Consider the following 17,019-nt stretch of genomic DNA (forward strand, 5'->3'; position numbering starts at 1 on the left):
ACTAAGTGGGAGTAGTTGAATGAATACATTCAACCGACACAACTAAGACTTTGAGTGTGATAGATGACCTAGAAAGGAAAGTCGAGAAAGATTTAATTTATTTGAAGAAGCACAATACATCTTGGCGTGGAAGACTTTTTTTTAAAAAATAAAAAAATTTAAGTGTAAAATTTTAAACAACCTAAATAAAAAATAATGCAATTTCAAGTCGATCCATACTTATCGTCCAAAATAATACTACAAATTGGTATTAATTGCTAATTAGAACAAGGGCAGGAAAGTAATCATGTGGAAAACATATGCTCAAGTGCTACCATTAATTATTTGAACACTTAACAAGTTGACTTTAACTTTAAGCTGTCTCTTAATTAAAACCAGAATTAATTCCACTCTTAAAATACCATATGAACAATAAAATAAAAGAGTGCGTGCAAAAACATGGATGGATATTGCTAAAATAAACATAAGAATGCAAGATATTAATAATTTGCTACTTGTAATCACAAGGACGATGGGCATTACAAATATGAGTTTAATGTTTTTGTTTATTTATATTATTAAATTTATTAAGCTTGTCTGTTAGATTTTTTTTTATAATGAACAACTAAGGAAGAAGTTCATTCTCACATTTTTCAAGTGATTCTAGTGAATAAGTAACATATAACATATCTTCAAAAAAGAAAGCCTAGGGACATCAGAAAGGGTCAACGATAATCAAACGAGAAATCTTTAACGTACATTACTGCAACGGGCGATCCACAAGAAGTCCTGATGAGCTCAATTCAAATTCTGGGGTGGATCGTCATTCGACGGTAACCGTGCTCAAGTCTTGGTTCAGAACCATATCATCTCGATCGCAGATTGAGCTTCGGAGTCTCTTCTGGGTGATCGTCGTTGGATTTCGTAAAACATTAAGGCGGAACGGCTTCTGACTTCGATCCCTACCGTCATCATGGCCCGTGAAAAACTAGTTACCTTATCTGTAATTTCCGAGTCGATACAGGCCATTTCATCATCACGTAAAAATTTACAAAATAGCATCAGCATAGCATACTAAAAGACAAAGAGCAAGATTTAGATGATCATGGATTACAAATACTATGATGCATCGAATACTAGGCCAGGTTAAGGTATGATTCCCTGCTCGCTCGCACTACCATAACTATTTTGCTAAAAAGCTTTTAGGGCATGTCGAAAGACCAACATGCATGGATACACTCATCTGACTGACTAAGCCGGCAAAAATGTTTCAAAATGTGAACCGCATAACCATTTTGCTTGCACGGCCATAACTAATGATCGAGGTGGACACAAATTTTTCTTTATATGAGAACTGCAAACCAAGAATCTAGTGTAAACCATGTGCCTTTTCCCCTTGTGAATGTGTTGGCCATGGATCCTTAAGAAATCGAATCAAAAGAAACTACCACCTTTGCATTGTTTATAGCAAGATCCATTTTTCAAAAAGGTAAAAAACTTGTAAGGGGCTTGGCAAATTAGTTTAACTGATCCCATCGACTATAATGTAAATCTGAGTAATGCAGCAAAAACCATTATACACGAAATTGCATACCGACCTTCAATAGTTCTCGGCGACTGGTCTAGAAGGGTAAAGTCTTAGAAGAAAAGTTGCTAAAGACCACAAGCAAACGACACCGAGGATCTGGAAAACAGCTAGCATGGAAATCAATGCACTACTTCGTTCCATTGCTGAGTTTGTTGATGAATCTTTCATTAAGAACAATAACCTTTCCACAAAATGTGCTCCCTTGTTCAACTGATATAGTCTATATACCTGTTAGGGATGAACATCTTTAAAAATGCATCAGATAAAAGCGGGGGAAAAAAAATTCTAAGTTGATACCTCAAAGATTATTGGCAATGCAGGCCAACAAGATGAATTACAATTTGCTAGGTGTATCTCAAATGCATATTGTGCAGCACATCCCAATAGAAATGGAGTGATTGCGACTATAGCAGGAAGACCAATAACAGGCCATATAACATAGGCAGCAAGAAGAGGAGCAAACACCTTGAAACCCATTGTGAAGAAGGCAAAGGAAAGGTAGCCTCTAAGGCCTGTTATAAGGCTCCACCTTTTTGAGCTGAAGTCAAGGTATGGAAGTTGAACATGATCCGCTATCGACAAGAATGCAGCAAGCCCAGCATAGAATATGAACTCTGAAGATAATGATGCGATGATTTCTGTGGAGAGAATTTATAGTTACCAGATGAAACGGGATGAAAATTCAGACATCAGATGTTCAAAGTTTACAAAAATAAAATGCAAGAAACTCATAACAGAAGAAAACAGTAGAAGAGTTTCTAGTTATCAAATATTCTCCACTCTCCAGTAATTTTTCCAAGAAATTACTAGCAAAATTGAACTATCAATCTCGTGACAGCTCGAGTGGTGACAACGCTGAGAAATTTTTAAGAAAGAACTCAAGGAAAGTGGAGACGAATTGCTCACATTGTTGTGCACATTCTCTAAATCGATCCTCGTGCACATTTACTTGAATTCAAGCAAGGGTTGGCTAAAAGTTTGCTAAACCCCAGAACTTTATGAATCGACCAAATTTTAATCATTCTCAACCATTTTCACTACATCTATTTCTAATGAAATCTAACTCCTCACTAGGTAATTTCTTTGAACCTTGAGATTTTCTTTCTAAAACTTCTCTAATGATCTTTATGAGACAATCAATTTCTTCAGTTTGATCAATCAGCCTTGACCAAAACTGATACAACTTGGGCAATCCATATCGTATCAGCCGATTTTGACATCTATGTCATTGATCTTATGCAACATTAGTCATAAGTAGGTTAATTAGGTTTCTTATGTTTAGCAGAATTTTCTTCTATCAGAATAGCTTTTACACATTCAACTTTCTGTTCTGTATCTACCAATATCATAAAAAATGTGCTACGATCTAGTATATTTCTTACTTTTTCATTCATCAAAGCTCACTTAATTGATTGTAAATCATACACCAATAGTAACAACAAACAAACAAACTGCAATCCCAACTACTTGGGGTAGGCTATGAGGATCTCGTCCCACTGTTGGACTCCAACTAAGGTCACATTGCTACAAATTTCCAAATTTAAAGTTTTTAAGTCCATTAAAATTATTTTAAAACAATCTCGGTTGTAAGTTTAATCATGGGTTTTATTTGACTTCTTATGTTTCATCATAGGTTTTGTACAACTAAAGCATAAGCACTGTAACAAAATCATAATATTCATCCTCATAATCATCATCATTAAGCTTGTCCCAACTATATTAGCGAAACATTCCCTATTGTAAGATCATCCATGTTATGTACCGGCCAAGAGCAATAAATACCTGCAAGAATCTCATCTCCAAGAACCGACTCAATGAATGCGCTGAGAAAAAATTGGGGAAAGACGAGAGATGATATCAAAGCTAGAGGGCCCAAAACCCACACAATTGTTCCTGTGCCATCCTTGAATGGAGAAGCAATCAGCTTCCTCTCTTCCAACATCTGGTGAGTCAATCCGCAGAACGAAACAGACCCTGACTTCCCACGACGGGAATCGATATTTCCCTGTGTGTAAGAATCAGACTGCAGGATCGAGGAAGATCCCCTCACGCTGCCAACCATGGAGGAAATGTCCTCCATGACCGGCCCATCGTTGGAATTCTCTAAATCAGGCAAGTAGGCGAAGACTCTGCTCGTCCTAATTGATCGACCTTGCGGAAATCCACACAAAGCGACGTCAAAATCACATTTTTTTTTTGTAAGTGATGGATCAACGAGGCTACAAAGTTTACCTCTAGGTACGTTGATGAAGAGAAAGCTACAATTCTTCCGTCGAAGCACATCGAGTGGACGCTGCAAGCAAAAGTTTGAGCGGGGAAGACTAGGGTTAAGAGGGTTTTGGTTTCTCCGAGTTGCAGCGGAAAAGAGAGCTTACTGCAGCACAGGGAGTGAGCAGGATTCGGCGACGGGAGCCGGACGAATGCCGAGTGGAAAGAAAGGGAACGGAGAGATGAAGGCGGCGGCAGGGAGCACAGCAAACGGCCGGCATCAGCGTCGTCATTGCTTCCAGAAGCAGCTCTTCTTCTAATACCTAAAACCTCCTATCTATCGTCACCAGAAATCAAAAGGTGGCAAATGGGGCGGCTCCATCCAAATTAGGGCTCCAACTCGAAGGATGCATTAAAATTTATATTTTTAATCATTTTAATGATAATTAAAAAAAATACACATTCAGTGAAAAAAAAAAATGCAGGTACCGTATCCCCTGTTTTTATAGATACACGGCAGATTCGCAGTGACGTTGTACTTGTTAATCAGTCGGGGCGAATCGGCCCGATCCAAATTAGGGCGTGTCAATGGCGATCCGGAAGCTCCTCGCGCTCTCTCGCCGTCCTCTCCTCCTGTCCGGCCGATCTGCATCCACTGCCGCGGCTCTCGCTTCCCACGATGCTGCCGAGCTCTCCTCCTCGCCGGCTAGACCCCCCGTGATGTCCTACGATCGCATCGCACAAGCCGTTAGATCCAAGATCCAGCGCGTCGACGATCCCGACCCCCGCTTCCTCCGTTACGCCTCGCCACACCCTGCTCTCGCCGATCACACATCCATCCTCGCTGTCCCGGAGACCCGCGTCACCACACTCCCCAACGGCCTCCGGATCGCCACGGAGTCCACACTCGCCGCTCGTACCGCTACCGTCGGGGTGTGGATCGATGCTGGAAGCCGATTTGAGACGGAGGACACGAACGGAACTGCCCATTTCCTGGAGCATATGATCTTCAAGGGCACCGAGTCTCGGACGGTGCGGCAGCTGGAGGAGGAGATTGAGAACATGGGCGGGCATCTGAATGCTTACACTACTAGGGAGCAGACAACCTATTATGCGAAGGTGTTGGATACGGATGTACCCAAGGCGCTTGAAATCCTTGCGGACATACTGCAGAATTCACGCTTTCATGAGAAACAAATTGAGAGGGAGCGGAATGTTATTCTCAGAGAGATGGAAGAGGTATAGCCAAAACCTAGCGTCTTTTACCTGCTCTGTGGTAAAAAAAACACACTTTTGCATAGTATCGACACCAAAGTTATTTATGGTTCTTTGTTACTTATATTAGAAAATCTAAATTATGGTGAAATAACTTTTCTAGTTTGGTATATATTACTTCATAACTAATTTGGTCAATTTCTGTTAGGATGATAGAAGAAAAAATTATCAAATGTTGTTGGTCTGAGTTGATAATTTGTATCATCCTTGAACCTGATTAAATTACATAGCTTTTTCAAATTCTATATTCTTGTTTTTCTTTACTATTGTTATCATTTTAAAATACGAATGACTTCGTATGATAAAACACTTTTAATAAGTTGACCTACCAAAAATGTGGCAGTTAGACAGCTAGGCAGTATCAAGCACAGCATGTCTAGGACTATTAGGAAATTTTGAGAAGAACGGACAGAACTTAATATCATATTGTCAGTTGGAATTTATGTATTTTGAACTGAAATAAGTTATTTCCGATTTCCCATATGTAACTTTGCAATTAGTGTGAATTATATATCTAAAACTGAAGCAAGTCTTTCTGTCTGTGTCCTCAATAAAGTGTGTGTGTGTGTGTGTGTGTGTGTATTTTGATCATCTCTTTATGCTTGTAATGTTCTAATAGCTGTTGCAGAATCATATTATTATCAAATGTTCTATAAGTATTTTTTTGGGTTTTCTTTGTTCCTTTCTGTAAGAAAAATGTTGTTTCAATTCTCTTTTTACCATAATTTACAACTGCCAAATGCTAGCTGAAGTTCTCATATTGTTTCATTTTAATGTCTCTCTCTTCAAGTCTTTGTTTTAATAATTTTTTTTCATAGATATCGTCAATGAAACCTTTGAATATTATTGAATGTTGCTCCTTATAATAATTAATTTTCTGTTATTTTCATCTAGGTGGAGGGACAAACTGAAGAAGTTATTTTTGACCATTTGCATGCGACTGCCTTCCAATACACTTCACTGGGAAGAACAATCCTTGGACCTGTCAAAAACATTAAGACAATTACTAAAGAGCACCTTAAGAACTACATCTCATCTCATTACACTGGCCCAAGAATGGTTTGTTCTTCATTAGGCCAGACTAAATTAATATCACTATTTTTATGATCATTGTATTGGCCAAATCCATGTGTTGGCTGAATTTACATTTAATGAGCAGCAGATGTTTCTGTCTATATGTAGGTTATCTCAGCTGCTGGTGCTATTAAGCACGAGGATATAGTTGAGCAGGTCAAAAAGTTGTTCATGAAACTGTCAAGTAATCCTACCACAGCGGCCCAGTTGATTGAGAAGGAACCAGCTATCTTCACTGGCTCTGAGGTGGGAAAGTTCAATTTAAGATATTAGATATTATCCTCTTCTATTCACTAGTCATTAGTTGATTTTTTTTCTTAATTATTCAATTATCTCACTTCCAGGTTAGGATAATAGATGATGATATTCCACTTGCAAAATTTGCGGTTGCATTTAACGGGGCATCTTGGACAGATCCAGACTCCATTGCTTTAATGGTTATGCAATCTATGTTAGGTTCTTGGAATAAGAATACTTGTGGTGGAAAGCACATGGGGTGAATTTCTAACCTTTGGTTCAATGCTATTCTATTTGAGTTTTATGCTTCAGTTTGTGCTGATTGCTTACTGCAATTTTATGCAGTTCAGAGTTGGCCCAAAGGATTGCTATCAATGATATTGCTGAAAGCATGATGGCTTTTAATACAAACTACAAAGATACTGGTCTCTTTGGCGTTTATGCTGTTGCTAAGGTTTATAATTCATCTACCATCAAATTTTAATCTATTATGATATTTTTTTTGTTGCATCGTCAACCATGATTCGCCATTTTAGCTTATGATCAACTTTTTTTACATGTCTCTTGTTATCAATGACTAAAAAATTTAAATTTCATAATTTACATATCGTTAACTATGTTGACTATCTTTTCAAGTGTTTTTTAACTGAAGGATTTGAAGCAGTACCAGTTCTGATTTAGAGAGTTTTTTTCCTCTATGAATGGCCTTTTATTTCAATTTTCAAAATGTTATAAACACTAAATATTAACAAAAGTTTGACAAAAAAAAATTTTTGTGTTGTTTTATATTGTCAAAGCAAGGTTTTGATAGATGCACATTAGAGTTTATAAAGATTGGGCAAGTGACTGTCTTGCTATTTGTAGATGTTTGTTTTGGCTAAATAAATTTCAGAAAAGAGAGAAGAATAAGATATTATACAAGGCCAAAGATCTGGTGGAAACAACGGTATCTTAAGAGAGTTACACGGACAATAAATATGCATGGCAAGTTACACTTTATACCTACTGATGAACTGTTAAGCCATATACACATTTGTATTGGTATAATATGGAAAATAAAGTATTTATGCAAATTGTTAATTTGGGAAGTTCTTGGGGACCTATTAGTGATGATGCCTAAAATTCTGTCGCATTGAATCTTTATTCTTGACTGTATGTGTACATCTTTGACTTCACTATCTTCCGCAAACAAGGATTAAGTTGGAACCTCATGAGGCAGTATTTTCTCCTGTAGTTGCTGCACAAGCACCTACTTTGTTTCTTCACTTGTTATCCTAGCAATAATATATTTGAAATAGTTAAGCTGAAATATGAATGGGCCATTGTTGTTCAAGGGGGGGTGGGGGGTGGGAGGACTCGGTTTCTTGAATTTGATTGGGTTGTCTAACTGGAAATATTCTCACAATGCATGGATATTTTGCATTATACATGATCTATTCTGGAACCCAAGGTACTAATAGTAGGTTCTTGATGCACCAAGTTATCCAATTGGGTGAATATATAAGAAATCTACCAATTTAATAAAATTGTCTTGGGTTTATTCTGATTCATATGGGAATATAGGCGATTGAATCCCACTAATGACCCAGGTTAGGGAACTTTGATGAGACCTGTAATCAGTTAACATATTTGCTCTTGGATTAGTTGAATCTGATATATGGTTAGAACTAAGCAGATGAGTAGCCCTTGGACTCTTCAGAAAATGGTTGCTCTAATGCAGTCAGCTTCTGGAGGTTCTATTCTGTTATCTAGTTAGTGAGACACTCAGGCATCTGTAGGTGCTTATGTGACATTGAGGCATATGATAGTTTAGTTAAAGTTCTATGTTGATATTCACACTTACTGTCAGATCATACAGTGGGGAACCTGCAACAATTTGCTCTGTTCCAGCCTCCTGGATGTTACAGAATTGTTATTATTGTGTAACATATTGGCTAGTGTTTTCATTCCTGTGAAAAGTTAGTTTTCAAACTATATCATAAATAATGATCACATGGAAACATTGCAAGTTTACCTGACAATATACAGGAATGAGGATAATTAATTTTTATCCAAGCCTAATTATTTCCACATAAATTGTGATGGTGTAAATATTTTGTACCTATGATTAGATGTACAGCCCTCATTCAGGAAAAATATGGACTTTCAAGTTCTGTTCATATTCCCTGGCATTGTATATATATTTTAATGTCATAGGTTTTGGTTGTCTTGTCTGTTGAACTTTTTCTGAAATTTTGCAATATGTATGGCTTATACTTTTGATTGCTTAAATACAAGGAATAAAATGGTGATTACCTGTAAGACCCGACTATCTTTTCTGTACTTGTCAGAGCTGACTTTGTAGCTAAACTGGGTTTCACATTTTTGAGCAGCCTGATTGTTTGGACGATTTGGCCTATGCAATTATGTATGAGATTAGCAAGCTCTCCTATAGGGTTTCAGAAGCTGATGTTACTCGTGCTCGCAATCAGGTAGATCATCCACATCTGCTGTGTTTTATTCTAATCATTCGAAACAAGAGATAATTGTTTTATAAAGTATTTTTCATGCTATCAGGACATTTGTTGTTTTGACATGTTTATTTAGCTTCTGGTGAAAATTTTCCTTTTCTGGTGCAAAAAAAAAAAGGACTAAATTTTTGCCAACGATACTTGAGATTAAATTACAGTATTTTGGCATTTGAGAATGGTCAAATTAAGGATCATTATAGATAAACATTATGGGCATTATGTATATGCATTTTCTTATATATAAATTGAAGATTGATGCACGTTTTGCCATGTATCTGTAATGCGCCATATTAGTGAAGCTTTTCATTTGCAAGAAGCTGAATGAAAAGAAACTTTCGTGTCCAGTCTTGCAGTAGAGTTGGAATTAAGAAATTACCATCCACTATAACCCCAAAAGAACCAAATTTTGTAAACAACATAGAGGAAGAATGAAGGAATTTTATGTTGTGGCAATCATATTTGTTTTGGCAAATACACTTTTAAAGCAGTCGAACCCACATGGATCACAAACAGTCAAATAGAAGCAGGGTGACGAGCAATGACATGGTATGCATGTTGTGGTGGAAAAATATGGGTATACATTTTTGGGCATGCCTCTTATAGTAGGACCAACAAAAACACATATGGGCTCAAGAAAGGATTTTTGAATATTGGATATTTGTTGTTAAACCTGAAGGTCCCTTGCGGGCAGCAAGATGGGGGTAAATTGTCTTGCACAATAACAACAACAAATACCTTTCTCAAACTATCGAGTTTTAAACAATTACACACTTAAAGAAAAAGATAATATAATTAAAAGGAGTACGAGATAAACAATTTACTTGGTTTGCAATCAGAAGATTGCTACTCCAAGGAAAGTCGGCTCACTATGAAGATCTCCTTCTCGAACAAAACGTCGGAGGCGGAGAATCCTTGTACATGAAAATAAAGCTCGAAAATGAAAAATTCAATAGATTTCGAGGTACAAAGTGTGCTATCCGAAATAGAGAAGATCAGGGCTCTATTTATAGCTCACGGTTGAATTTAACCGTTTGTTGACGTAGCATGATCCGGGCGCCCCCAGCGTGACAAAACTCTATCTCCACGCGAAGTGATAAGGTTTTATCCATCTTTGGGTGCCCGGACCCTCTCCGAGCGCTCGGACCGTTGCTGACGTGTATCCAAAAGTTGATCCACAGCGTTGAGGCGTCTTTTCGGGCAACCTGGTGGTCTGGGCATCGTCCAGCTGGTTCGGGCGCCCTGATCAGTCAGATCAGCTTTGGTTGACTCATCCGGTGCCTTTTTCGGTCGCTTGGGTGATCTTGACCAGTCGGAATTGGGCTCACCCGAACCCATCTTCCGATCTTCTCCTCGAGCAATCTTCCGCTTTGACTTCTCATCCCTCGTAAACGTTGCACGCTCCCTTCTCGTCCGTCAGCATACTCTTCTGCAGCACCTCGTCCCTCGGACTCATTGAGTCAGTCGACTCTTTCTCGCTAGCTGTGTCTTTTGCTCGACTTCTTGTGCTCCTAAGTTCCTGCTCACTTAGAGACATGGATCAAAACACAACAAGATCTAACCTAACTTGGTTAATCACATCAAAACTACCATGGGGTACTTACAAAATCTACTCAAATATTTTAAGAAATTGCTGGAGTATCAGAAACTATGACCATATCATTTATTTCACTAGCCGCGTCGAAAATACTTACATGAAAATTTGCAAGGATGGGGATGTAGAACTAAATGGTCTATTGAGGGTGAGAAAACAACCTGAAGTTTCTGTATTTCTTGACAATTTTTTTTTCTTCTTCCTTTCCATTAAAGTAACATTTCAATGAAATGATATGATTCAACTTCAAACATTTTTGAATGTAGCGGAGCTTGAGAATTGTTGTCTATTTGAATTATAGGAGATGGTAATCATAGATATGCTCACATTGGTGACCTTATTGCTGTAATAAAAGAAACAGTGCTTAATATAGATTAGTATTATGTGTACTTGTAAAGAACTAAAACATGACAAAATACAAATGTGGAAGAAAGCAACAAGCTGCAACAAAATCGTTTATGTGATTGGTTAGTAAAACATGAGCTAGTTTGTAGATCTTGGATTTTGATTGCCAAGAAATAGAAATATTATAAATAAAACTCAAGGATTAGGATTCCTTTGTTGTCATTCCATATGTATATGATTATTATTATTTACACTCGAAGTTTCTCCGTGTAACTATGATGTAGCACCAGGGGATTCTTAGCCAGTGTGTATTATTCTTACACGATGAATAGGATATAGATAAACCTGAAGAAGTATGCATAAAAATATTCACCTCTAGGAATAATCCTAGAATCCTATTAGTTTTTTTGGATGTGGAGAAATGCAAATTTTTTAGAATGTGAACTTATGATATGATAGGAATCCTCTATTATAATCATCCACACCTCAAAGGTATTTTGATGCTGGAGAGTTGGATGTGTTGTCCCCTGTTTAAGGATTATATTACCCTCAATTCGGAGACATTTTGACAACACAATAAAAACCTTAGCGGCATTTTAATATTAATCAAACCTTGTGGTGTATTTTGAAAAAGCTAGTAAATGTCGGTATATTTTGAAATCATCTTTATCTATTTATTTAAAGTTTAACAAGAAAAAAAATCCACTCAAATGGTAAATTTGGGTTTCTGATTTAAACACAAGACCTTAGTAACAACTTGCAAGGCCTCTAGTTGGTACCTTGCAGCAGAACCATTTAATTCTAGTAATTTGCTAAATTTTGTAATTGCCATTTCTCATTTTAGTTGATTCCTAATTGCGCGGGTAGGTATCAAGAAATACAGATTCTTCCTATTTGATATAATTTTAAGCAGAAAATATCAGAAAGAAACAACTAATATGTGATTTATGCAGTTAAAATCTTCTCTTCAACTTCACATCGATGGTACCAGCTCTGTTGCTGAGGACATCGGCCGACAGGTAAGGGATTTTTTTATCAGAGGAATTTGCTCATTTTCAGTTACTTTTTCCAACAGCAGGTAGATTCAATCATATTGATTTCATAATTTTTACTTCTGTATTATTTTCCATTGTGACAGTTGCTCACATATGGTCGAAGAATTCCAGTTACTGAGCTTTTTGCAAGGATAGATGCTGTTGATGCAAGCACCATTAAACGCGTGGCGAATCGCTTTATTTTTGATCAGGTTAAGTGATAATTTTCTCATCCACTAATACCCACTAATACTTGCTCTATGGTAAATACATAAATGAGAAGATCTTAAATTAGTAAGAGACAAATCAGTTTGTCTCTAGAATCCTCTTGCTAACTTATCGGATCAACCAGTGGGTCTATCGGGTGTGTAATGTTTGCATTATGTCTTTGGTCCAGATGCTAAAACTCAACAAGTCTTAAAAAATTATTACTTAGGCTGAGGGAGCAAAGGAGTTAACTAGATGGTAGAATGAATAATTATTGTTGGAATTTATATTCTGAATATACTAAACATAATGGTCATTTATTCCACAAATAATCGATTAAGAGTAAATTAGCTAGTCCTGTGAATTTAATATGGCCATAAAAAGGTTTATGAAAAAGTAATTACTTAATATTAATCTGTTTGAATCTGTTCTTTGAGCCTAACATAAGAATGATTCATTTGGTTAAATTGCTCGATTTTTTTCTCACTATAATGATATCAAAACTGATACACGTCTTGGCATCTAAATTAACCCGGCTTGAATAAAATATATATTCTTCAGCTGAAACCTTCTTCCTGGACTTTGCAGGACGTCGCAATTGCAGCCATGGGACCGATCCAAGGCCTCCCAGATTATAACTGGTTCAGACGCCGCACCTACTTGCTTCGATATTGATTCTGCCTTCTCTTTTTTTTTATTATTATTATTGTTTACATTCTCGGTTTTCGATTTTTCCCCGCCCTTCTCATTCTTCCTAGTGATCATGAAACACTATGAAAATTTACACATCTGAAAAAGATTTTGCTTTACTTTACATGTACACACATTTGCTGTAAACATTCCCAGTTTAAATAATGAATGCCAGAGACAATAGGTATTCGTTTTAGTGCCGATAAAATATATATTCCAAGTTCCTAATTTTGCGTGTTTGATTATTTCATTGGAAAGATGTATTAGATTGCTTGTGCTTTGTGCATGGGTTTCATGCCAACTGTCATCTTTAATAACTGCTCTTTCAGGAAAAAAAACATACCATTTGGACAATAATCCGTGTGGCAAAAAGTGATCATGCTTGCGCACCATGGCCTGCTCCAAGGCATGTGGAAGGATGATAAATCAAGCAACTTCCTAAATAGGAGGAATTTATTTCCTGAGGGAATGACTCTAGGGGATTCGAAGCTTGTTTCTGTGCGGTAATTCTATCATTCGAGTAACAACTCAGCTATACGTGACAGCGTTTGGACAATAATCTGGTGCCTTGCTATTGTATGTGTTCTTTTTCCCCCTCTGAAATGGATGTAACATCTAGATCAAGCTATTAAGAAAATTATCTTCCCGATTTTGGCGATTAATTTGCTACTGGTTCGTGCTTCAGAACAGTTTGCTATTCCTGTTTATAACATTTCGCGCGTAATTTCCAACATGCACGGTCAAAAATATAATTGGCATCTCTTTGCTATCCTCCAACGCCAAGAGATGTCGATATTATTTTGGTGATCCAACTATTCAAGACAACCATCACCTCTGATTCCAAGAGCATTACCGGAACCTGAGGCGGCACCTGGATCCTGGATAGATCCTGGATTTGCTCTGGGGAAGGCTATAGGTTAGATTATCATCATAAAAAAAATTAAGATTTTTAGTTGATTGCAATCTCAGAAATCTACCGCAAAGGGTTGCCCAATAAACGAAATATACCGGTGGCGGCCTCCGTCAACCTCAATGCAATCTCCTAGCAAAGCCGACGAAAACATGAAACAGGTTCATTGACAAGCTCCCTGACCTTGACATGCTCTACTCTAATTTCAAATGCTCCTGCATCATGCCGGACCTCACCCACCTCCCACCTCCCCTTGTACGAGCTCGATGTCAGCAACAACCAACAACTCCGGTTCTAGGATTGCACTCAGCCCCAAAGATAAAGCTCAGATCTTTCAGTGGGAATTCGGGTGGCCAACCAAACAAGATTCCGTCCATAATTGTCATAAACTAATAAATAGTCACCAGTAAGAGTAAACATTAGTAACTTCAGTGTCAGTTTAATTTAAACCTTTCTACTACTAAAAATCTTGGATTTGATCACGAAATGGCAACAAAAACAAAAGGAAAATAACTTATTCGATGGAACAATCCCTCCTTCCCATGCTATAAAAAAAGCAGTTGGCAATGGCATTGCAGGAGCAAACCAGATTTCAAAATGGAACAAGTCATTCATCCTTGTCGAAGAAACTCTGTGGTAATGAAAAATCATCCTCTTTGTTTAAAATCTCTGCTTCCTCCTCTTCTGGTTTCTGGTAGAGAACATCCAAATGTTAGTACTTCAACACTATAAATATTGATTTATAGCCTGATTGACTTCAGTAACCAACAAATAGCTAACTAGCAAATCTATGAAAGAACATGTTAAAATGTATGAATATGCTAAAAAGAGAAAATAATTAGTTTGAGAAGCAACAAGAGTTTAAGGTGTGAGAAGTAAAGGGAGAGCAAATGAAACATAATTCGAACATTCTAACACGACATGGTGTTTAGAATGAGCTCAATATAGTGAGGCCACAATGTTGGGGGAGATTGCTCATTGACTTTGTAGTCAGCTTATTGTTTCTTTAGGTAGTTGATGTTTTAGGTTTCCCATGCATGACACTCTCTACATTGAACTTGCCCTACCAAATTCAAGTCACTGTCTTATTTTGCTCAAAATTTGCATTGCAGTCTTTGGTCATATTAAGTTAACACAATTGGATTTCTGAGCCTAACACCCAGTACTTGCACACCATGACTATGCTTCAGATTCTATCCAATCTCCATAGGAGAACAAAGGATCAATAAATGTAACAGGAGCTACAGATGCTAAGCAAGCATGTACAGATTAACCTTGACAATAATACAACAAATGCAACAAAATATTGCCCTTTTTGACATCTGCATCGCATGCTACTGCAAACGGTGAAAGTGAGAAATAATAAACTTTTTCATCTTCCCACATCAATCTTTTTTTTTAAAAAAAAAAGAATACTAATGAAAAGAAAAATAATTAGAAGGGCTTCATCTCACCATTGCTTCTAGATTATAAAAACGATCCAACAACTGCAATACCTCCTCTGCTGTGAATTGTCTATCAAAGCTGCAAGAATTGACAACAAGGTTTATGTTTCAAAATATTTTGTATTCAGTTTGAAATTCTTGCACAAAATTCTTTAGTACCACTATAATAAATTAACCTAACCTCTTCCGCAGATATTCCATCAGTCCGTAAAGAACAAAATGACGGTGGATGCCTACAGTTAATGGCCAACTCATATTAATAATCATACATGTCAAAATTACATATTCATTATATAACAGGAACTTAAGAGATTGGCAGTGATTAATTAGCTATTTTGATGCAGAGTAACAATATTAATCGGGATGGAGTAACTTTGAGTATCATCAATCTATCAGTGAAATAAATTATCAGACTAAATTTGAACAATCATCAGTTATACTATACGTACTGAAGATCGTTAAAAAGATGAACACCTGTACAATTAAGATAGTTTGCGCCTTTCAAAGTAGATGCAGAATATTAAGTTAATCAATTTAATTATTTTAGCAGGTTATCAGGGATCATTGTGCTTTAACTAGTAATGTTCTCCTAATGAGACCAGCAATAGCTGCGATGATTTCTACTCACCCTCCTATCTTCAATCCAGAATCAAAACACTAATTTCCAAACTAGAGCAAGAAGTTCAAATCGTTTCAGCTTTTATTGATTTAGTGGCAACAAAGATTGTCACAGAACACAACGTTCTAAATGTGAGAAAAATTAGAACTTTATGACCACAAAGCATAAGATAATGAAACTCACCCTGTAATCGAGAAGGAGGATAGATTTCTAGAGCTTCTAAAAGCCTCAATTCCACTTCAACTTGCGATTGCTCCTGATGGAACTAGAAAATTAACATAAAATAAACATACAAGGACAGTAATTTACAAGTGCATCAAAAGTATCATACAGCGACATGGAAAAATAAGCATGGAAAGAAACAAGTACAGAGACGACAAAAGGAAGAAGGAAGAGCGGAAAACTACCAACCTTAGGCAAGGAGGAAACGGAGGAAGGCGGCCCCTGGCCGGCCGAGTGGATCGAGAGCCCGTCTTGCTCCTCCTCGCCGGCCGCCTCCATCTCCGTCGATCCTGGACGGAACCCTAGTTCGATAACACCCCATACAGAGTGCAGGAAAAAAAAAACAAACTACAAAGGGAAACCTAGCAATCTCCAAATGCCGAATCGGAGAATCCATTGTTCACCTTCTTCTCGCTCCTTCACTATCGTCTTCCGCTCAGCGCTGGCGACCGACGAGGGCTCGGCGGCGACACCACGACGACGTCCTCGCCGTGCTCTGGATTGGGTTTGGCTCCGTCTCATCGGGCTCCAAAAAGGGATTATAACGTTTTGCAACAAATTATTCATCCACAAATAATTTATTTATAGTGTATTTGCTTGCTTGGATGAAAACCGAAGGGTAAAATAAATAAATAAATAATTTTGAAAAAATTAATAAAAATGCATCATAAAATTATTTTACTTTTTTCTTCCCCTTAAATTGATTTTGTTGTTAATTTAACTTGTTTTCAAGCCACAAGCTTATTAAGACGTAATTGAAAAATTAAGTGACTAATGGAAAACAGATAGTGGTTTAGGTACATGAATGGTGTTAATTAATAAAGAATTAATTCTTATTAATAGCACATAAATAAAATATCATGAGATATCATTAGAAATACAAATATTCCTCGAAATTAACGCCCCAATGGCGTGGGACAGCCAGTTCCACTCACTTTCCATGGATGAGCTCTATGTTTAAGAAGTGTGCTGGATAGGATAACGGGTGTTACATAGGCCGGCATGTGGCGTAACGGACGGTTTAACCATCATCATATCGTGGTTTATATTGGAGACGAGGCTGAAAAGCGACAAGAAATTCGGTA

At 37.3% G+C, this 17,019-nt stretch overlaps 3 protein-coding genes across 8 annotated transcripts; 1 reads left to right on the forward strand and 2 right to left on the reverse strand.

Moving 5' to 3' along the window:
• Positions 1-605: 605 nt before the first annotated feature.
• Positions 606-4,178, reverse strand: LOC122050262. 2 transcript variants are annotated; one of them, XM_042611189.1, is made up of 6 exons: positions 3,943-4,178; positions 3,800-3,860; positions 3,350-3,718; positions 1,865-2,205; positions 1,578-1,795; positions 606-941 (listed from the first exon to the last, which is right to left on the reverse strand). In XM_042611189.1, exons 1-5 carry the CDS (start codon positions 4,066-4,068, stop codon positions 1,580-1,582), a joined length of 1,113 nt encoding a protein of 370 aa, XP_042467123.1. In that variant the 5' UTR covers positions 4,069-4,178; the 3' UTR covers positions 606-941; positions 1,578-1,579. The 2 variants fall into 2 exon arrangements, with proteins under 2 accessions (XP_042467123.1, XP_042467117.1); XM_042611183.1 differs by having other exon boundaries at positions 606-980; positions 3,943-4,176.
• Positions 4,179-4,290: 112 nt separating this feature from the next.
• On the forward strand, positions 4,291-13,407 carry LOC122050247 (probable mitochondrial-processing peptidase subunit beta, mitochondrial). 2 transcript variants are annotated; one of them, XM_042611179.1, is made up of 10 exons: positions 4,291-5,014; positions 5,945-6,109; positions 6,233-6,370; positions 6,469-6,620; positions 6,707-6,815; positions 8,734-8,832; positions 11,761-11,826; positions 11,946-12,053; positions 12,637-12,689; positions 13,068-13,407. In XM_042611179.1, exons 1-10 carry the CDS (start codon positions 4,364-4,366, stop codon positions 13,093-13,095), a joined length of 1,569 nt encoding a protein of 522 aa, XP_042467113.1. In that variant the 5' UTR covers positions 4,291-4,363; the 3' UTR covers positions 13,096-13,407. The 2 variants fall into 2 exon arrangements, with proteins under 2 accessions (XP_042467113.1, XP_042467106.1); XM_042611172.1 differs by lacking the exon at positions 13,068-13,407 and having other exon boundaries at positions 12,637-12,946.
• A 654-nt stretch (positions 13,408-14,061) lies between these two features.
• LOC122050276 lies at positions 14,062-16,521 on the reverse strand. 4 transcript variants are annotated; one of them, XM_042611203.1, is made up of 6 exons: positions 16,297-16,521; positions 16,124-16,224; positions 15,896-15,968; positions 15,275-15,326; positions 15,103-15,172; positions 14,062-14,339 (listed from the first exon to the last, which is right to left on the reverse strand). In XM_042611203.1, the coding sequence occupies exons 1-6, from the start codon at positions 16,499-16,501 to the stop codon at positions 14,256-14,258; spliced, it is 585 nt and encodes a 194-aa protein (XP_042467137.1). In that variant the 5' UTR covers positions 16,502-16,521; the 3' UTR covers positions 14,062-14,255. The 4 variants fall into 4 exon arrangements, with proteins under 4 accessions (XP_042467137.1, XP_042467132.1, XP_042467146.1 ...); XM_042611198.1 differs by having other exon boundaries at positions 15,896-15,977; XM_042611212.1 differs by having other exon boundaries at positions 16,339-16,520.
• Between the last annotated feature and the right edge of the window lie 498 nt (positions 16,522-17,019).

This window comes from Zingiber officinale, chromosome 1B (genome assembly GCF_018446385.1).
Source record: "Zingiber officinale cultivar Zhangliang chromosome 1B, Zo_v1.1, whole genome shotgun sequence".
In the NCBI taxonomy this organism is placed as follows: domain Eukaryota; kingdom Viridiplantae; phylum Streptophyta; class Magnoliopsida; order Zingiberales; family Zingiberaceae; genus Zingiber; species Zingiber officinale.